Source organism: Leptopilina boulardi, unplaced genomic scaffold (genome assembly GCF_019393585.1).
Source record: "Leptopilina boulardi isolate dan_hultmark-lab unplaced genomic scaffold, ZJU_Lbou_2.1 LbouV2_399, whole genome shotgun sequence".
NCBI lineage: Eukaryota > Metazoa > Arthropoda > Insecta > Hymenoptera > Figitidae > Leptopilina > Leptopilina boulardi.
In genome coordinates, this window is record NW_026137972.1 from 701,018 (window position 1) to 722,526 (window position 21,509).

The 21,509-nt window shown below is 27.9% G+C and overlaps 3 protein-coding genes across 7 annotated transcripts in view; 2 read left to right on the forward strand and 1 right to left on the reverse strand.

Annotated features, from left to right (window-relative positions):
- Positions 1–121: 121 nt before the first annotated feature.
- On the forward strand, positions 122–4,236 carry LOC127288966 (intraflagellar transport protein 52 homolog). Its single transcript, XM_051316687.1, has 6 exons — positions 122–475; positions 1,663–1,880; positions 2,013–2,121; positions 2,325–2,607; positions 2,696–2,944; positions 3,052–4,236. Exons 1-6 carry the CDS (start codon positions 342–344, stop codon positions 3,319–3,321), a joined length of 1,263 nt encoding a protein of 420 aa, XP_051172644.1. The 5' UTR covers positions 122–341; the 3' UTR covers positions 3,322–4,236.
- A 507-nt stretch (positions 4,237–4,743) lies between these two features.
- Positions 4,744–10,102, forward strand: LOC127288968 (nuclear transcription factor Y subunit gamma-like). Of its 2 annotated transcripts, none has more exons than XM_051316692.1 (5): positions 4,744–4,942; positions 5,529–5,661; positions 6,494–6,787; positions 8,630–8,791; positions 9,603–10,102. In XM_051316692.1, the coding sequence occupies exons 1-5, from the start codon at positions 4,920–4,922 to the stop codon at positions 9,774–9,776; spliced, it is 786 nt and encodes a 261-aa protein (XP_051172649.1). In that variant the 5' UTR covers positions 4,744–4,919; the 3' UTR covers positions 9,777–10,102. The 2 variants fall into 2 exon arrangements, with proteins under 2 accessions (XP_051172649.1, XP_051172648.1); XM_051316691.1 differs by having other exon boundaries at positions 4,745–4,942; positions 6,494–6,952.
- The window catches only part of LOC127288971 (mitotic-spindle organizing protein 1-like), a 29,823-nt gene continuing 13,984 nt past the window's right edge, over positions 5,671–21,509 (reverse strand). For 2 of the 4 annotated variants that reach the window (XM_051316696.1, XM_051316698.1), the window contains exon 2: positions 5,671–6,189. In XM_051316696.1, the coding sequence (XP_051172653.1) occupies positions 5,922–6,167 (246 nt within the window). In that variant the 5' untranslated portion in view covers positions 6,168–6,189 and the 3' untranslated portion in view covers positions 5,671–5,921. Of the gene's footprint in view, positions 6,190–17,329; positions 17,479–17,542; positions 17,705–21,509 lie in introns of those variants that run through there. The other 2 variants (XM_051316695.1, XM_051316697.1) reach the window with 2 other exon arrangements.

Here is a 21,509-nt window from a genome sequence, read left to right on the forward strand (position 1 = left end):
TTTTTTTCAATTATTTGGGTTAAAGTATTATTTTTAATGCCAAACTAGATATTTTTATATTTATATTTGATAAAAAAACACTTGTATGAATGGCTTTTAAATGACACTTCTACCACTTTAAATTTCCTTCCGCCTTGTTTGAGCGTAAAGCATGATTGGTGGATGGTTTTCGGAAGGCAGCCAATAAAAACAATAAGATTTGATTTGATTCCTGTCGTCATGGCAACGTTTGTCAGTTCCACGTTTTTCACTCACGCTGTCATGAGGTAATAATAAAAAAAATTACAAATACAGTCGTATTGTTATAAAAATAAGAATTTGATGTTCTTCAAGTGTCAAGTATGACTTCTGTGATTGGTGCCGGTGACAGTAGTTCAAATACAATTATTTTCGATAGTTCGAAAAATGAAAGGAAACTCAATGAAGAATTCAAGGTTCTACAAAGGAAGCTCAAATCAAAATGGAAATTCTTAGAGTTTGTTTACATTTTATAATTAATTATAATAACCATAGCTCGTAATATTTAATAATATTTCATTAAAAAATCGTGATATTACTTTATTTGACGCTTTTTTATAATAACAATTATTATTTATTTAAGGTGTTAAACCACAGTAAAGACCTTTCAAAAAATCGATTTTTCAATGCTCCAATTTTTATCAAATTTGACAGAATTTTTTTTATACACATTTTTACTTAACCAAATTTTTAGCTACCGAATTTTTGTTTGGCAAAATTTTTATTTTACATAGTCTTTTAATTTACTTGACTTTTTATTTAAAAGAATTTTAATTTAATAACAGAATTCCCATTCAATCGAATTTTTAAATAACATAAATTCCAATTCACTGAATTTTCATTTGTCCGAAATTACAAATGTCCGAACAAAAAATTGACAGAAAGATTTCGGCGCAATTTTCAAAAATTGACCAATCACGATTTTCTTGATAATTTCTAATTGGTCAATTTTTGAAAATTTCGCCGAAATCTTTCTGTCGATTGTTTGTTTGTTTGTAATTTCGGACAAATGAAAATTCGGCGTCTTAAAAATTCTATCAATTAAATATTCGTACAAATAAAAATTCGGATAAATTAAAATTTGGTGAACTGAAATTTCTGCCATTTAAAAATTCGAATAATATAAAATTCAATTGAATGAGAATTCTGTTAAATTAAAAGTTCTCTTTTATAAAAAGTCATAGATAGATTTGTTTGTCATTTGTCCGAAATTACAAATAACCGAACAAATAATCGACAGAAAGATTTTGGCGCAATTTTTAAAAATTGATCAATTAGAAATTATAAAAAAAATCGAGATTGGTAAATTCTTAAAATTGCACCGATTTTTTCTTTTTGTCGATTGTTCGGACAAATGAAAATTCGGATATATTAAAATTCTTTTAAACAAAAAATTATGTAAAAAAATGTCATGTAAAGAAAATGATTGTAAAATAAAAATTCTGCCAAACAAAAATTTGTCAGCTAAAAATTTTGTTATGTAAAAATTCGTTTGAAAAAGAAATTCTGTTAAATATTATTTCGAAAATTGAAAAAATTGGTCTAAGAATTAATTATTTTTAATAAAAATACTTTAAAATAAAAATTTTAATTTTTGTATGTTGCATTTTTTAAACATTTTTATTGACATTTTTTTTCATTTAGAAACAGCGATGTTCTTTCACAAGAATCCTTGATAAATTGCAAAGTCTTGGTTTTGCCGGGACCAAAAAGCAAATTTACGGAATTAGAATTGAATTCCATTAGGAATTATATTAATTCCGGTGGAAATGTACTTGTAATGTTAGGCGAAGGTGGAGAAAATAAATTCAATACAAATATCAATTTTTTGTTAGAGGAATTTGGAATAATGGTTAACAATGGTAAATAAAATTTTAGAAAATTTCATTTTTAAATTTTTTGAATAACTATTTAGTATTATGTATATATTTATATTTTGTTTTTGTTATAATATATTTTAATTGTTTGTTTGTTTGTTTATATTTTAATTTTAGATACTGTTGTGCGGATGAATTACAGTCAGTCGTTACATCCGAAAGAATGTGTCATTTCTCAGGGATTTTCAAACAAATCACTGTTTTTAAAAAACAGAGACGAACAAACGTAAGAATTATTTTTCATTCAATAAATTAAAATAATAATATTTTATTTTATTTATTTATTAACAAAAAAAAAAATGGAAAATTTTCAACAAATACCAAAATAAAATTGAGAAAAAATGAAAGTTTTCGATTTTATTTTTATTTGTCCTTCTCTTGATTAATTTACTCATTTTTTTTTTGACATTTAAATAATTTCTTTTGCAGAGGATTGAAATTCCTTTATCCATATGGGGCAACATTGAATATTGCTTCTCCATCAGGAATTGCACTCTCGAGTGGATCGATTGCAATTCCAACAAATAGACCAGTTTGCGCTTATTATTCCTCGAGAACAAATTCTGGAAAATTGGTGGTCCTCGGTTCATCGAGAATGTTTACTGACGCTTATTTAGAAAAAGAAAAGAATGATTCATTGCGTGAAATGATTTTCGATTTTTTCGACACCGAGGGTGTATCAACGAAAGAAATTCACCACGAGGATGTTGATGTATAATTTCAATTTTTTCAAAATAGCAAACAAATTTTTAATTAATTAATTAATTATTGCATGAAAAATGAACGTTTTTAATTTTCAGTATTGGGAGTACAATTTTGTGCCAGATATTACTCAAAGGGCGGACGATCCAAAAGTATGCACTCAAGATATGGACAATATGGATATGCCACGTGAATATACAAAATTATTTAAAAGAAATTTTTACTCCGTCAATTTAGATATGGTTCCAGCGTGCATAAAAGCATACAAAGTTTTAAATGTGAAACACGAGCCCCTGAGTTTAATTGCTCCAAACTTTGAAACGCCCTTGCCGCCCACACAAGCCTCGGTAAAAGAGAAAATTTTCCATATAATTAAACAAAAATTGTTTAATAATATTATTATTTTAATTCATGAAAAAAAACTAAATTTAAAAAATGCCTTTTTTATCAAAAGGTATTTCCTCCGAGTTTTCAAGAGCTTCCACCTCCGGCTTTGGAGCTATTCGATTTGGACGAAGCTTTTAGCTCGGATTTTTTAAAACTCTCGCAACTCACTAACAAGTATATGGAAACAAAGGATACGTCCAATGAAAAGGAATTGGACTATTACATTCGTGAATTCGGGGGAATTGTTCGAATTAGCAATTCGGAAAAAATGACGTCTAAGGAAATATTAAATCATATTTTCTTAAAAATCAGCAGCTACAGAACGATTCATGATTGAATTTAACGACGTACTTTTTATTATTTGTTTCCTTATAATATTAGAGAATTATAAAATATTTTCCATTTTATATTGACGATAACAAAATTAATTTAATTAATTAAGAAAATAATTCTTAGTTTAAATAAAATATACAGGGCGATTTTTATGTTAAGGACTCCCTGAAAAATTTTTTTTTTCGCCATTGACATGAAAAAGTGTCTTTTTTGTGCCTGTTTTGGGCAGATAAAGTAGCACTTTTTAAGGCAGTTTGGGCCAACTGCCTAAAAAAGACTTTTTTAGGCAGCAAACTGCCGTATAAAGTCTTTTTTAGGCAGTAAACTGCCCTATAAAGTCTTTTTTAGGCAGTTGTTAATTTTTGCATAATTTTTTTTTTTGCTTTTATTTTATTTATCAATTTTTATTATTTTTTTTCTTTAAAATTGTTTCACTTTTTCATAACAATGGCGAAAAAAATAGCGTATGTGGCTCGCACGTAGTAATTTTTAGGTTCGGATGATTTCAATACTCGCTGTCTGTGCGACTTCGGTTCGACTCGGCTCGCTTTCGGCTCGACTCGACTCGCCTTCGGCTCGTCTTCATCTCACCTACAGCTCGCCTTCGTCTCACCTACGTCGCACTAACGACAGCTCGTACTGAAAATTACATCCTCACCTAAAAAGTACTACTTTACGTGCTTGCCACATAATATACTATTAATTCCACTTTATTTTTTTTTTAAACGAAAAAAATTAGATTAAAATAAAATTTCTAGGGGGTCCGGAACATAAAAATCACCTTGTATAATAATTTTGATTAGAGTAAAAAAAAATAATTTATGTACAGTAGTTTTCTATGACATCAACGGAGTAAATTTTATTAAACTAATTCTGTCAGAGTCTTTTAACTGTTTGTCAAAATACATAATTTAAAAAATTATAAATTGTATATTCTTTCATCAAGTTTACGAGATATAAATTTTTCAAAATTGGAGAATTTTAATGATTTTTTATTTTTGAATCCTCATAAGTTTCTTAAAAATACAAAAAATATAGTAAATTTTAATTTTCTAATTTGGAAAAAGTTAAAAATTAAATTTAATTATTGAAAGGTTCAGTTGAAAACACGCACATTTTAAAAAAAATGCATTTTTAAGGAAGTTATGAGAAATAAAAAATAAAAAATCATTAAAATTCTCCAATTTTGAAAAATTTACATCTCGTAAACGCCTTGATTGAAAATAATCCACACCCATTTCCCTTTGTTTAATGGATTTTTAATAAAATTGTAATATTGATTTATTTAATTTATTGGATTGTCCGCTTTACGTAGAATGTCCCATTTATATATATATATATATATACTTATTGGTATTTTTGAATTTCGCGCTTTTTTCCCCTACTGTGAGATGAGAGGCGCCGTCTGAGAAGGCGCCCACAAACTAATTGGTCACTTGACAAAGTTGTGTGATTGGTGGTGAAACTAACGACCATCGTCTCAACGAATTGCAATTTTTCGAACGAAATTTGTATTTCCCGTGCAAGCAAGATCAAAATGATAGACTAATTATCAATTATTCATTTGGCATTTTATTTATACGTATAAAAAATATTTGAAAAATGTCGGTTTTCTTTGTTAATGCGTAAGTAAATATTGATTCTTTTTTAAGGTTATGTTGTCACTTGTTTTTTTGATAAATATATATTTTTCACTTTATGTATCATATTTTTTTCTCCTTTAATTATATACATTTAACGTTTCAAAATAATATTGTTTCACAAAAAATGCACTCTTAAGTTTTATGTTTTAAAAATTATTTTTGAAATAATTTACAATTCGTGTACTGTTTATTATTTTTACTTGACGGAAATATATTGACAAATATCAAATTGAAAGTAGTCTATGGATAATAAATGACGAGCAGTTGAGCAAATACTGATAATTTCACTGTTTTTTTTTTTATTTTTATATTTTATTGTCGATAAAAATGAGATATTTTCAATTATTTATATGGCAATTTTCTTATGGAAAAAATAATGCCTGACATTTTAATATAGAAACTTCTCCAAGGTACTTGAAGTCAATTTTTTACAGTTTGTACCGATTTTTACACAAAAAAAGAGAATTAAAATAGATATAAATTCTTCTTTTTTGCAAATATATTTTCTACAATTTTGCAAAAAAAAGAAGGAAATATTTTAATATTAATGGAACTGTGAAATTTACAGAAACCAGGATAGCGAAGTGGAAGGCGATTCAAATGGTGATTTACAAATTGCTTCGCCCGGGAGTTCGGAAGCCCAACAAAATTTAACACAATTCTGGCCAAAAGTTACAGAGGAAATTAAAAAAATTACCACAGTAAGAGAATTTATTTATTTAAATCAGATTTATTTTTTCAGTTGAATGATAATTAAAAATAATAATTAAAAAGTTTTTAATTGAAAAAAAGGGGAAAGAAAAAAAATGAAGAAATGTATTTGTAAAGAAACTAATTTCGAATTTTTCAGGTGATATTTTCTTTTACGAAATCTCGTTTCATTGTTAATTTTTATTTTGTAAAATAATTTCTTTATAAACTAAATGAATACAATTTTAATTGAAAGCAAGAGAGAAAATATTCATTTAAATGACGGAGTTTTATTGAGAGAAAACTCTTCGGGAGTTGAATCCAAATTTTTCACTTCCTTTTGCAATTCTTTGACAATAGTTGCCAATGCCTGAGGATTAACTCCATTTTCGCATAATCTCACGCAAATACTCAGCGTCGCCGGATCCAAATTTGTATTGAGTAATTTTGCAATTTGATGTAAAGTTTGGAATGTTTTCCGCGCTGCATTCACTTGATGATGCACTGGCTCTGGCATATTTCCCGCAAGACGTTCACCGCTGAAAAAGAAAACATGATTCTTTTAATAACAAAACCATTTATATTTAATGTTTGTCCCAATTTTTAATTGATAGAATTTTTATTTATCCGAACTTACAATCGACAGAAAGATTTCGGCGCAATTCTCAAAAATTGACCAATTAGAAATTATCAAGAACATCGCCGAAATCTTTCTGTCGATTGTACGTTCGGATAAATAAAAATTCGTCATAATGGCAGTAAAATAGAAAAAAGAAATTTTTTCAATGAAAATGGTAATTAGTTTTTAGGAACGATATTAATTTATGTGATGAATGTTGACAGATGGACCTTAAGACACAGTCATTGCCATTGGCGAGGATAAAGAAAATAATGAAGTTAGACGGCGATGTGAAAATGATAAGCGCCGAGGCGCCAATGTTATTTTCAAAAGCGGCGGAAATTTTTATTCACGAGCTGACACTGCGCGCTTGGGTCCACACGGAGGACAACAAGAGGCGAACCCTCCAAAGAAACGACATCGCAATGGCAATCACGAAATACGATCAATTCGATTTCCTCATTGACATTGTGCCACGTGACGAACTCAAGCAGAGCAAGGCGCAAAATGAAAATACAGTTCGTACTTCTATGAATTCCGATCAGGTTCATTATTACTTTCAACTTGCCCAACAGCAAGCCTCGGCTAACCAGAATGTACAAAATAACGGAACAAATCAACCTATTCAAATTGTTCAGCCTTCCTCTGGACACATTCAGACGATTAACATTGGGAGCTCGGAGGTAAAGTACTTCCCCTGGAGCAAGGATGGAAATTCTCCTCTCAACCTTTTTTATATTTTGCAGATAAAAAAAATCCTCACTAAATTCGTTTTTTCCCTTTCTTTTTGTCTTTTTCTAATGAATATTAATACTTTTTTATTTTGCATTTAAAGGATTTTTTTTATTAATGAGAGGGATCAGTGAAATTTCAGTCTATCGAAATTAATGTTGTTAAGGAGTATAATTCTTTTTTCTGCTATTATTTAGGATTTAAAATTATTAAAAATAGTATTCAAAATTTAAAAAAAAAATTATTTTTCTCCATTTTAGAAATTTTATTTTTTGCAAAAATTAAAATTTTTTTTAAATCCATACGATTGATTGTTCAAAATCTTGAAAAAAGCGTATAAAAAATATAATTGTAATTAAATTATAATCATAATTTAATTATATTATTCTAATTAAAATACAATTTTTTTTATATTTATTTTGTTTTTTTAATTAATTTACAAACACAGAAATACGTAAGCGATTCCGATTTTCATCCCTGCTCCAGACTTTCTGTTAATTAGGCAAATTGAAATATAAATTTCAATTTCAGTGATTTGTTGTTAACGAACAATTATTTGAAATCACGATTAAAACCATTTTTTTGTCCATTCATGAAAAGCCTTTTCTGTTGTCAAATTATTATTTTTAATAATAAAATTAATTTTTTATTTTTTTTATTATTATCTCGAGGCGCTTAATTATTTTGCATTAACATTTCCAAACATTCAGATTATTTGAATTCGAGTCAACAAAAATCACTTTTTACTTTATTTTTTCTTCTCCTATTTTCTTTATAAGATAAAAACGGAAAAATATGAATTTTTAATTAGCCATAGAAATAAAATTAAAACCATTAAAAATAAAAATATTTTTTTTTCAAAGAATGAGTTGTTTTAAAAAACCTCGAATTTGAATGCAAGTGAAATTGGAAATTATACATGAAAAGAACCCCGCACAAAATGTACAGAAAATGGATCCCTGTCGATTTTGATTAAACTTTGGGAAATTGTTGCTTTTGTAGTACCAAAGAAAAAAGTCTTATGATAAAATCCAAAAAAATGGACAGATTTTTTGTTAATTAATGTTTAAGTTGACAATTCACAGTGTAAAAGTCGGTGATGCTTACAAGTGAACAAAACGAAAATAATTAAATTAAAATGCTTGATACTTGTTGCACGGGAGTTTTCGGAGTCGCTGATAACAAATGTACAGTCAGATTTCAAAAATTCAAAATGGCAGTATCAAGCATTTTAATTTAATTATTTTCGTTTTGTTTACTTGTAAGCATCACCGACTTTTACACTGTGAATTGTCAACTTAAACATTAATTAACAAAAAATCTGTCAATTTTTTTGGATTTTATCATAAGACTTTTTTCTTTGGTACTACAAAAGCAACAATTTCCCAAAGTTTAATCAAAATCGACAGGGATCCATTTTCTGTACATTTTGTGCGGGGTTCTTTGCAAAATAATTTAAGGGCCATTATAGTTTTCTTGTGAAAAAAATAATTTTGCAAAAAAAAAATGTTTAAAAACAATTTTTTGCACCTCTATTACTTTAAGAATAAAAAATGAACCATGAAAATAATGAACCAAAAATTTTTTTTATTTAAAAAATAGTAAAGAAACGTTAAAAACTTTTGCAGGAGACGAATACGCAATCGGTAAATGTACAAAGTCCGCAGCAAACGTCAAATCAGACGGTGATTCAACTGCAACAACCTCAACAAAATCCTTCTACCCAAGCTGGTGGCATTCAAATCGTTCAACAAATTGTCACGCCTAATGGAGAAATTCAACAAATTCCAGTAAGATTTCCTTTTTTTCGATAATTTTTCAAACTATAATAACAATAATAATTTTTGGACAAATTTTATTTAAAATATTTATTTTTAAAACGATTTTTCAATTTTCGAATTAAAATTTGACAAATTTTCTATTTGTACGTATTTTTAATAAACAAAATTTTTAGCTGCCGAATTTTTGTTTGGCAGAATTTTTATTTTATAGGCATTTAATTTACATGATTATTTAAAAAAAATTTAATTTAATCGAATTTTTAAATAGCAGAAATTTCAATTCACCGAATTTTAATTTGTCCGAATTTTTAATTAATAAAATTTTTAAGTCGCCGAATTTTCATTTGTCCGAACTTACAATCGACACAAAGATTTCAGTGCAATTTTAAAAATTGACCAATCATGATTTCCTTGATAATTTCTGATTGGTCAATTTTTAAAATTGCGCCAAAATCTTTCTGTCCATTGTAAGTTCGGCCATTTGTAATTTCGGACAAATAAAAATTCGCCGGTCTTATAAATTCTGTCCATTAAAAATTCTGAAAAATTAAAAATTCGGTGAATTGGAATTTTTGTCATTTAAAAATTCGAATCACATAAAATTCAATTGAATGGGAATTCTGTAAAATTAAAATAATTATTTCTAATAATGCTTTGAAATTAAAATTCTAATTAATGATTTTTATGTAATAATCATGCGCCCCTTGTTTCAAAAATGCATTTTACCAATCGAAAATGTGACAAAAAAAGCTATTGAAAGTATGTTTTTGAAAAATGAAGCAAAAAATGGAAAATTAATTTTTGTTTTCGTAATTTTTAGATTCAATTGACGCCACAACAATTGCAGATGATACGAATGCAAGTGCAGGGCGGCAGTAATCAACCAATAATTATTCAAGCGGCTCCAATTCAAGCTCAGCCCCAATTAATTCAAGTAGCGCAAGGTGGACAGGCGCCTGTTTTCCTTCAAGCTAGCAACGCCGACAACGAGTAACGAGTTTTCCTTTATTTTTCAATGAAAAAACGTATTCTCTCTCCCCCCCCTCCTCTTTTCTACACGAGAATTTTAATTTACTTTCGATTTCAGAACTATACCTCTATTCCCTTTCAAATTAAACAAAACAAAAAAAAAAAAATTTAGGGTAATTCAAAAAATTGTAGTGTTCAACAATTTGAGAGTGGAATAGATATAAATATATAAATATGTTTAATCAGTTTTGTAAGGCATTGATTTCTCATTGATGTTTCTGTGAAACGAAATTCTTGATCTTTTGAATGTTAAGATGTATTCTAAAATAAACACATTTTCTTAAAAAACAATATTTTTTTTTTATTAGGTACAGGCAAAAATTTTTCAAAAATTACTGAAACCTAGTGTTTCACTTAATTGGTATAAAAATAAAAGCCTTTTATGTGAAATAGTGTAAACGATAAAAGGAGAAACAATTTTCTAAAAATTTCACTTAATAAATTGTTCCTGCTCTATTTCTCCAAAAAAAATAGAGCAGAAATTGAAATGGCGACAAATAACAAAGGTACTATTTTAATTTCTGCTCGTTTTTTGTAGAAATAGAGCACAAACGGCGCCATTTTAATTTATACTCCAGTTTTTCATTAAAATAAGACAGAAATTAAAATGTAGCCGTTTTTGCTCTATTCTTTTAGTAAAACTTAGGCAGAAATTAAAATGGCACCTTTGTTATTTGTCGCCATTTTAATTTATGCTCTATTTTTACGAAAAAAAATATATAGCGAAAATGGCGCTAAATTACAATGGTGCCATTTTAATTTCTGCTCTAGTTTTTCGTAAAAATAGAATAGTAATTAAAATGGCTCCGTTTTTTCTCTATTTTTCAGTACAACTGTGGCAGAAATTAAAATGGGCGCCGTCTTTGCTCTATTTTTCACTGAAAATACAGCAAAAGCAGCAGCATTTTAATTTCTGCTCTAATTTTTCGTACAAGTATGTCAGAAATTAAAATGGCACCTTTTTTGCTTTATTTTTACGAAAAAATAAAGCAATAACGGTGCCATTTTAACTTCTGCCTTACTTGTACGAAAAAATAGAGCAGAAATTTAAATGGCGCTAAATTACAATCGTACCATTTTAATTTCTACTCTAGTTTTGAAACAGAAAAATTTGAAGTTGAAGAATCGAACCCTGCTTCTTGCGTCTGAATGTCGGGGAGGGAAGCCTTTCATTTTTTAGTTAATATACAAAAAGCAAATAATATATTTTATTTATTCGAAACATAAAAATTCCGTTAAAGTAAAGTTCTACGCCATTTCTCAATAAAAAAAAAGTTTAAATTTCAATGAAGTGGAATTAAAGTCGCGGAGTGGACGAGATTAGTGAATTGCAGTGAAATTTAAAAAGGGAATTTTGAGCTATGGACCGTTGGAGATGATTCGATGAGAGTAGGGAAGAAGAAAAGATAAGCGACCAAACGCGAGATGTAATCTGATTCATATAACGTCGCGCGTTCTTTAGTTGCTGCGGCTGCCTCGCTTCGCTGAGCTCAAAAACCTGGCTGGTGCAACTTGGATTATGTTTCACTTCTTTGCGGTTCTTGTCTCGATATTCTAAGCAGCAGAGTGCGTGTGTTCTCTCTGACAGTCTTGAAAATCCTTTCTAAATCAGAGGCTTTCTTGAGAAAAATGGTTTAACACTAAAACTTTTAAAATTGCAGATGAGAGATCTCATATATATTAAAACCCGATAACGCGATTTCTATCACTGACTCGTTTCACTGATCTTCAGCTTTCAATATATAAACTCTTAAGTGTCTAGTCGAAAAAAATGCACTTCAAAAAAGTATTACTTGAATTAAATAGAAATTATACTTGATCCAAGTAAATATCCATCACGTCAGGATTTTTTTCTAACCTCAAAAATTATGTCTAATCAAACGAGTAACTCAAAATTCTTCTGGGCTTGGGTTTTTGGGGTCGCTAATTACGAATATGGTCTCAGATTTTCAAAATTCAAAATGGCGGACAAGGTTTTAAAAAAATTATTAGATTTTCATGCAAATCAGTATCTAGGGGTTTTTGGGGTTGCTGATGACGAATCCGATGTCAGATTTCAAAAATTCAAAATATCGAATGCAATATGGATCTGACATCGGATTCGTCATCAGCGACCCCAGAAACCCCTAGATACTGATTTGCATGAAAATCTAATAATTTTTTTAAAACCTTGCCCGCCATTTTGAATTTTGAAAAACTGAGATCCTAAAAACCCCTAGAATCCAAGCCAACAAGAATTTTGAGTTACTTATTGTTTGATTAGACATGTTTTTTGAGAGTAGAAAAAAATCCTGACGGCGCATCAAAATACGTGAAAAAATCATATTCCCGCTTTGGAAAAAGTTGGATTTTTTTGTTTGTGGTCCTGTGTAAATTTCAATATCACCATAAGCTTTGCGGGGTTTAGGGGAAAATTCCAAAGTGGTCCGACATCAGAGGGCCCATTTTGATGTCTCCTCTCTCATTTCTACCATAAAAGATGTTAATTTTTGATAAATTTAAAGAAAAAAAAATTGTTTGAATTCCAATTTTGAGTGTATCTCGGTGGAAAAACCGGCCCTGCAAGACTTGTTGTTTCATCAGAATAGTCGATGGTGGTCGGTTGCACACGTAGTTTTGTGCCACACAGGCTCGCAACGCAACGCAGGCGCAGGCAGCTGTCACCTTACACCCATGAAGGAGACATGGGGGCACGGGGGGTTGGGAGGGGAAGGAAAAGAAGGGCGACCATTCTCAACTTATCTCTAGGATCTTTGTAAACATGTCGTGAAATTCGAGTATCCCCTCAGTGGCGTAGCAGCGACGCTCTTTGCATTCGAGACAATTTACCTGCGTATGAGAGATGCATCTTCATACACATATTCACCCCAATTTTAGAACAATAACATTTGCAATCTTTTAACTAATACCCAATTAACCTGTCGCAATCCATGCAGAAATTTTGTCAGGTTTTCTAGTCGCCCTGATCAGGTGAGGCGTTTGATTCCCTACTAGGGCCCTAGTAGGGCAATTTCTACACGGGAAGCTTGCTGAAAATTTAGGCTATGACTTTTCAATATATCATTATGACATACAGTGGAACCTCGATTATCCGAACCCCTTTTTTCCCAATCCTCTGTTATCCGAAGAGTAAAACATTTTATTCAAACTTTTTTTGCCTTCCCGAATCTTAAAAATTATTTTCTATATTTTTTTTCATTTTGAAAAGTTTATTGTTCACATTTCGCTAAAAAACGAATAGATTCAATTTTCCAAAGCAATCTAACCAAATTTATTCCACAGAAATATTTAAAAATTTCTATTTTTATTTTATTAATGTATATTTATATTTGAATTTTTATTTAATATATCTATTTAACCCTCGGAGCATACACCTCTTTTTTCGAACACGAAGCACACTCAGGGTCTCTGTGACCCTATTCATATTTTTCAAAATTCTACACGGAAAAAAATAGTTCGTGAAACTTTTGTAAACTAGTAGTTCACTTTTGGACGGGCCCAAAGTTTGGAAATCTTTCATTAACTTTTTTTCAAGATTCCACAAAACTTTTTTTTGTGCGCGTGCGCAGACATAGATCATCATGAAGAGAGTGATGAACGTTCGTGAAATCTTGGAAAAAATTAATAAAAAATTTCCAAACTTTGGGACCGTCCAAAAGTGAAAAACTAGTTTACGAAAGTTTCGCGAACTATTTTTTTCCGTGTATCATTTAAAAACTTCTCATTAGATCGACATAAAAAACATTTTTTAATATTCTTTAAACGTTGTATAGAATAAGTCACGCCTGTTCACGGCGTTAAAATAGACATTTGACTAAAGTCACGTCATTTCTCGGTGGAAAATAGACAATTTGACTAAAGTCACGTCATTTTACAACGTGAAAATAGACAATCGGCTAAAGTCATGTCTTTTCACGACATGAAAAGAAAGAGCCTCGGCAAGCCCCATGCAAAAAATGCCCCTTTTTCGTACCTCGAATTTTGAAACTTTTTTTATGCCAAATGGTTACATATGATGACCCAATAATCCCTGCAAAATTTCAAGATGAGCATGTGCCCCCTTTCCGAAATACAAGGGGTCAAAGGGGGCCATGTCCAAAATTAGAATCTATATTAATAAAATCAGACTTTTGTCTGTACATTGCTCCAAATTAATTTTTTCTTGCATAGTTTATCATTTTAAGTAGTAAAGATAACAAATATGCCATAAATAAAAATTCTGTCTGTCTGTCTGTCTATCTGTCTGTCTGTCTGTCTGTCTGTCTGTCTGTCGTCAATATTTTGTACCGGCACAACTTTAAAACGGCTCAACCGATTGAGGTGAAACTTGGCAGTGTATTCAGTCTTAACGTAACTTAAAATCTTAGCCATATTTGATTAAAAAATATTAACATGAACGAAAGTTATGACATTTTTTCAAAAAATTTTAAAAAATCAAAAAAATGCAAATTTTTTATTTTTTGTCAGATTGATTTGAAACTATTTGTACCTAATTTTTTCACATAAATACAATCAATTTTTTTATTAAATTAAGTAAATAGTCTGAATTTAAAAGTCTAAATCAAATTTTTGAATTTCCAATTTTTTTAATAACATTGTAATATAAGAATTCGTTATGTTCAACTTTTTATAAGTAAAACAATAATGTTTTTAGTCTGTTGGGTATTAAACGCAATCTTAGCTGCACACCAATGAAAAATATTAATTTAAACAAAAATATGACACTTTCAAAAAATTTAAAAAATTTAACATTTTTTATTTTTTGATAATTCTTTACTAAACGTTCTTTATTTAAAATTTTGTGACCAATTAAGTATGCTTTTAACAAGAAATTTTAAGAATTTTAATTTAAGAATTTTATCAGAATTTTAAAATTAATAATTGCAAATCTGAATATGAAATCAGATATTGTAAAAATAAAAAATCGAAAATTAATTTTTTACTTTTTGAAATTAACAATTATTATATTTAAATTATTATTATTATTATTGAATATTATTATTATTATTATTATTATTATTATAGATACAAATTATTTTTAAATATAATAAAACTAAATAAACTAAATAAACTTAAATATAATATAATAAATATAATAAAATAAAATTATTTTCATAATTACATCCAACTATACGTGTTCTCCTGTATTAAAATATCTTTTTATAAATTTTTAATTATTATTTATTCAATTCAATTTAATTTTTTCACTGCTTTTAATAAAATTAAAATAATTTAAAATTGTATTTAATTTTATAGTATTGAAAATAAAAATTATTTTAATCAATACAATTTAAATTAAAATTTTAAAAAACTTTAATTGAAATTGTATTGATTAAAATAATTTTTATTTTCAATACTATAAAATTAAATACAATTTTAAATTATTTTAATTTTATTAAAAACAGTGAAAAAATTAAATTGAATTAAATAAATAATAATTAAAAATTTATAAAAAGATATTTTAATACAAGAGAACACGTATAGTTGGATGTAATTATAAATTTCAAAATTTATTAAATCTAAATATTATAACCGTCGAAGACGGGTGCGACAGCTAGTATGCAATATAATCGAATAATAATGTTAAAAAAAATCAGACCAAATGGTTCCCTTAAGATTTTCGTCTGCTGATTACGAATCTAAAGTCCGTTTTTTAAAATTCAAAATGGCGGATCTAATATGGCGGACGACATTTTTGAAAATCGATCCAATTGACTTGAAAATCGTTATTTGGGGGTTTTTGGGGTCGCTGATTACGAATATGATGTCCGTTATCAAAAATTCAAAATGGCGGATCCAATATGGCGGACGACATTTTTGAAAATCGATCCAATTGACTTGAAATCGATTTTCAAAAATGTGGTCCGCCATATTGGATCCGCCATTTTGAATTTTTTAAAAAGGGACATCATATTCGTAATCAGAGACCCCAAAAACCCCTGAGTAACGATTTTCACGTCAATTGGATCGATTTTTAAAAATGTCGTCCGCCATATTGGATCCGCCATTTTGAATTTTTAAAAACGGACTTTAGATTCGTAATCAGCAGACGAAAATCTTAAGGGAACCATTTGGTCTGATTTTTTTTAACATTATTATTCGATTATATTGCATATTCTAATTTTGGACATGGCCCCGAAACGTCGTCTTGTAGAATAATAATTTTGCAGAGAAAAGATTGGAAATAATATCCATTTTCTCGAATATTAATGTTCCAGAAAATAAAGAGACAAAAATTAATTTTTGACAGAAATAATTCATCGCGAAGTTTAAATTTGACCCGCATCACAATTTTCTCGATATGTTTTGATAGGTCAAATTTAAACTGCGCGCCAATTTATTACTGTCAAATTGATTTTCAATTATTTTCATTTTCTGATAGAATATTTATATTTAAGCAAATTAATATTTTTTTCTAATTTTTCTGAAAAATACTAATATTCTACTAGACAATGTTTCCGACAAATTGAGATTCGATCAAATTGAATTTCTGGCAAATTAATTTTCGTCTAAATAAAATTTCTACAACATTGATAATCGGTTTAATGAAAATCATGCAAAAAAAAATGGCGGTAAATACCCCAAAAACTGTGTTTTTAAGGCAAGTGTTTTCAGTATTTTTTTCTCCTTAACCTGACGTGCTAGAGACTTCTATATAGGCTTAAATTAAATTTTAAAACGTACATTTTAAGACCCATATGTGCATAAAAAAAAAATTTTGAAAAAATGGGGGTAATGACCCCAATAATCTTTTTGGGCGACTTGAACCTAATTTTTTTCAAAATTTCAAAATTTTTTTTTATTTTGTGCATATAAGACTTAAAGTGTAAGGTATAAGCTTTAATTTAAGCCTACATAGAAGTCTCTATTACGGCAGGTTAAGGAGAAAAAAAAACTGAAATCCCTCAAAAACACGGTTTTTGGAGACTTTACCCCAAATTTACTCAAAATCCTGACGTGATACGAAATTTTGGAACCCAGGATCGTGTCCAGGACACAAACATACATTGGAAACCACTCTGATATCTCAAAAAAATACCTTGTAGAACTGTGTTATTAATTAGAAAATAAAAATATCGATTAATACCAAAGCATAACCTCAAACTAAAAATATTTATTTTATATTTTTGGAAAATAATCAACATTAATTTGAATATATTTTTTAAAAAAATTCCACATTTTATATTTTTTTTCAATTTTTAGTAAACAATTTAGATTTAATTCGATTTGAATAGAAATAATAGTTAACTTGTTTTGCTTATTGATGAAAGATTCTTTTCTTCTCATTAAATTTGACGAAAAAAAATATTGAAAATAAATAAATTAGATAAAAAAAAAAAATAAAATACTTAACTAAAATTTATTCAGAAAAAATTGTATGAAAACAAAAAGAATCTTGTTTATTTTTTTTGTTTACAGTTTCTATAAAGTTTGTGGAATTTTGTAAAATTTAACAAATTTTTAAAAAAATTTCAATCTAAAAAATTGACTCACTATTTCTATAAAAACAAAACATACCTTTATTTTAAATTGAGATTAAAAAACAAAATTAGTTTCTAAACAGCTATACAAAATAATATTTCAAAAGTGAGGTTAACTTATGTTATTATTTTCTCTCAAATATCAAAAAACACATTTTACAATGAATTACTGTGGCACAATAAGAAAAACACTATTTCACTGTTTATTGAAAATTGATACTTAAAAATTGAAAGGTAATTTTAAACGTACTTGTAAATATTTTCCATTGACGATTACGTTATAAACATCGCTCAGCTGATCTTCCTTGAATTTAAAACGCTTCTGCGTTGATCAAGTTTTATTTCTCTACTGCGAATGCGCAGAAAAAAAATCTCTCCTGAATTCCCTTCTTTGTTTAGTTCGCAGTTGATACATATATATATTATGCTTTGTCGTCAAAAAGAGGCTAAATAAAAATTTTAATTAGAATATGATCAACTATCTTTAAAAAAATCGTTCACAGAGTTTAAATTTAAGTTTCCGACCTCTAGGGATAAATAAATTTCCGTTATTTGTAGAAAAAGTGATATTTTGTTTGGGGCGCATGATATCACATAAAAATCATTAGCTAGAATTTTCATTTGTATGAATTTCATTTGACAGAATTTCTTTTTAGACGAATTTTCATTTTTTAAATTAGTATTTGAGTTACTTTCTTTGTAAACGAAATTTTATTTAACATGATTTTTAGGTACCAAATTTTTATTTTACCAAATTTTTTTTATCCAACTTAAAATTTAAAAGAATTATAATTTAAACCAATTTTAATTTATCAATAATTCTCATTCAACAGAATTTTAGTGATTTGAATTGTTTAATGTCAGAATTTTTAATTTATCGAATCTTCATATGTGTCCGAATTTTTATTTACACGAATTGTTATTTGATAGAATTCCTGAAACAGGGCATTTGAGAGAAATTACAAATGGCCGAACAAACAAAAGTCAGAAAGATTTGGCACAATTTTTAAAATAGACTAATCAGAATTTTCTTAGTAATTCCTGATTGGTCTATTTTAAAATTTCTGCTGATATCTTTCTGACGGTTGTTTGTTCTCGGCTATTTGCAATTTCTATCAAATTCGCTGTTTTAGGAATTCTATTTAATAACCATTCGTGTAAATAAAAATTCGAACACATGAAGATTCGATAACTTAAAAATTCTGACCTTAAACAATTCGAATCACTAAAATTCTGTTGAATGAAATTCATACAAATGAAAATTCTAGCTAATGATTTTTATATGGGATATTCATGCGCCCAATAAAATTTATCCAAGTGTGTTAAAAAAAATTAAATTCGTATTCTATATATATTTCTATTTTTTATTACATTGAAACCAAAAATTCAGAAGCAAAGGATCAAATATAATATGAGAAGAAGCGGTAGTCTTTTTTCACAGGCTGTGGAAAAAATTTGAGGATGCATTTTCTCAGACGGACAAGCACATAACACACAGGACCCAATGAGGAATTAGTGTGGTACAAAGAATAATCTAGATCGAGGGCTCTTCATATAGACCAACACAATAGAGATTAGTTCTTTTACATAATAACTCAAGGGTCGCTTAAGCGAACTTAATATGTCAGGGTCGCTGCCATTTCACGATAGAATGAACATCATCATCTTTTTGAGAATGTACAAATATTATATATATGTCGATGCGTGTATATAACAAAAATTTCAAAAATATTTATTATAGGAAAAATTATTTCTCGTTTTGTATATTATTTCAATTATTTTAAATGCATAGGTACTGCTAATATTGTATAATATCGAAAAATTATTTTTTTAAAATTGAAATTGATTACAAAAGTTTTTTATTTGACGGACCTTAAAAATCACATATTCACACCGAGAGAAAAGATTTCTTTGAATCAAAAAAATCATTTTCATTGACAAATTTTTCTTTGATTCAAAGAAAATTTATTTGTTTCAAACAAATTATCTTTGATTCAAAAAGAATTATCTTCGTTTCAAAGAAATTTGTTATTTAATTTAAATAAATGTTTCTTTGACCCTATATCAATGTTAGAATTTCTTCAATTCATTGCACAAATTTCTTTCATTCAAAGAAAATTTTATTTTGAATGAAAAAAAACAAATCAAAGAAACTGGTTTCTTTAAATCAAAGAAATTTTTTCTCTGGGTGCATTTTATTTAGGTCACAAAATAAAGTCCTAATTTACTATTAATTTAGTACAATTTTCTAATATAATCTGTATACAAATATTAAATTTACATCCTTTTAAATTAAACATTTTGCAAAAAATATGAAATTCGATTCTCAATGTAGTTTTTATATCTTTGCGTTGCTAGTGCTCTGACTTGCATCCTTTTGTATATTGTGTCCCTATATCATTGCATTTATCTGAAATCTTTTTCACCCCTTTCACTCTCCAGTTCTCTTTGCTCACGTGAAAAACACCCCATCGCCGCAATATCCACTCTCATCCAACAATCTCTCACTTCTACTTCATTTAGACATTTATAGGTACTTACATCATCAGAGGGATTCCACATCTATAACTCAAATTTGTTGGCAGCAGTACAACAATTTGGTTCAAAATTTTTTTTAGTAGTTTTTTTACCTCTAAAAATACTTAGCCAACAAAAATTTTAAGTTCTTATCTCATATAGAACTCTCACAATCGTTGATTTAGTGAAAAATGACAGTTTTTGAAATGGAGATTAAGAGGTCTTGTACATTTTTTAAGCCTTAAGGTTTTTTAAGATTTTTTTCTCAAAAGTTTCAAAATATCACTGTAAAAAGAAAGTACTAAAATAGTACTGATTTTATATTAAAAACCAAATGACAATTTAGTATATATCCTAAAGTCGGTTTTTTAGTGATAATAATTTAAATCTTTTAACATGTTGTTATGTATATTTAGGACAATCAAAAAATTAAGTCATGATCTTAAAAAATATTAATATTTTCTTTCTATAAAGGGAGCTTTATCTAAACTTTAAAATTGTATAGGTATCTTAAAATTTTGGCTGCCGCACCATAACTCGAAAACTGATTTTGGATACGATTTCAAAAATTTTTGTTGCATTTTCTTCAGTGGAATTTTTTTTAGCGGATAAACCTCGAAATTACTCAAAACTATCAAAATTTGAATAATAACATGCTTTTGAAAATAAAAAACATCATTTTTTGAGATTAAATTATTCACAGAAAGCATAAAAATGAATATTAGACGTTTTATCCGCTGAAAAAATTCCATGGAAGAAAATGCAACAAGAGAATTTTTGAAATCGGTCAATCGGTTTTCGAACTATATATGCGGTAGTAGCCAAATTTCAGTACAATAATTTTAAAGTTCGCTCTCTATGAAAATATTAATATTATTTAAGAATATAACTTAATTTTTTGATTGTAGATATATAAAAACATGTTAAAAGATTGAACTTATTATATAGAAGCAAATCAAATAAAAATGCTTAAAACATTTGAAGGTTATGTTTGTGTTAAAACCTTGTTTAAAAGTATCTTTTTAATTAAATAACATAGAAAAAGCAATTTTTTATTGAATCTTTTGAATATAATAAAGACTTAAACATCAATGGTTTTAACTGAGAGTTAAATCCTTTGTGTATTTTGATTCAAAAATTGCAAACATAACCTAAAATTTTTTGCTTTTAAGGTCCCTTTTTTAGTAACGCGACAAATAATGTATTTTTTAAAAAATACATAAGTAATTATGTTTCAGATTTTTAAAATGTTTACTTATCATATAGTATTAGAAGATATGAAAATTCTATATTTAATAAAGTTAAAAAACAACATTTTCACTTAGGTTTTAATGAAATTGTTCTCATGCGTAGAAAGAATAGAATTCTAAATAAAATTATTTGATAACAATTTTATTTTAGGTTTTAGTTGAAGGTAATGTTACTTTATTAGGGGGAGGGGAGGTGTGACAAAATCCATGGTTGGGCACAAAGAGGGGGGTCTAAAAAAGTCGAAAAATTGGTCAAGTAGTTTAAAATCATTTAAAATTATTAAGGTTGTCAATTTTTTTTTCTGATAATATTGAGTATATTTAAAACTGTAATATATACTATGGGAAATTGAAAAACAATTAATTCATTAATAATTATTTAAATAAAACTCAAAAATATTAAAAACTAAAAATTTATACTTCTGCCGCAATTTTTATTATTTTACATTG

Coding starts and splice junctions, on each gene's coding strand:
- LOC127288966 (XM_051316687.1), top strand. CDS start 342: ATGACTTCTGTGATTGGTGCCGGTGACAGTAGTTCAAATACAATTATT. Junction 1,881..2,012: donor TGGAATAATGGTTAACAATG/GTAAATAAAATT, acceptor TTTTAATTTTAG/ATACTGTTGTGCGGATGAAT. Junction 2,945..3,051: donor TGCCGCCCACACAAGCCTCG/GTAAAAGAGAAA, acceptor TTTTATCAAAAG/GTATTTCCTCCGAGTTTTCA.
- LOC127288968 (XM_051316691.1), top strand. CDS start 4,920: ATGTCGGTTTTCTTTGTTAATGC. Junction 5,662..6,493: donor AAATTAAAAAAATTACCACA/GTAAGAGAATTT, acceptor GAATGTTGACAG/ATGGACCTTAAGACACAGTC. Junction 6,953..8,629: donor TTAACATTGGGAGCTCGGAG/GTAAAGTACTTC, acceptor AAACTTTTGCAG/GAGACGAATACGCAATCGGT.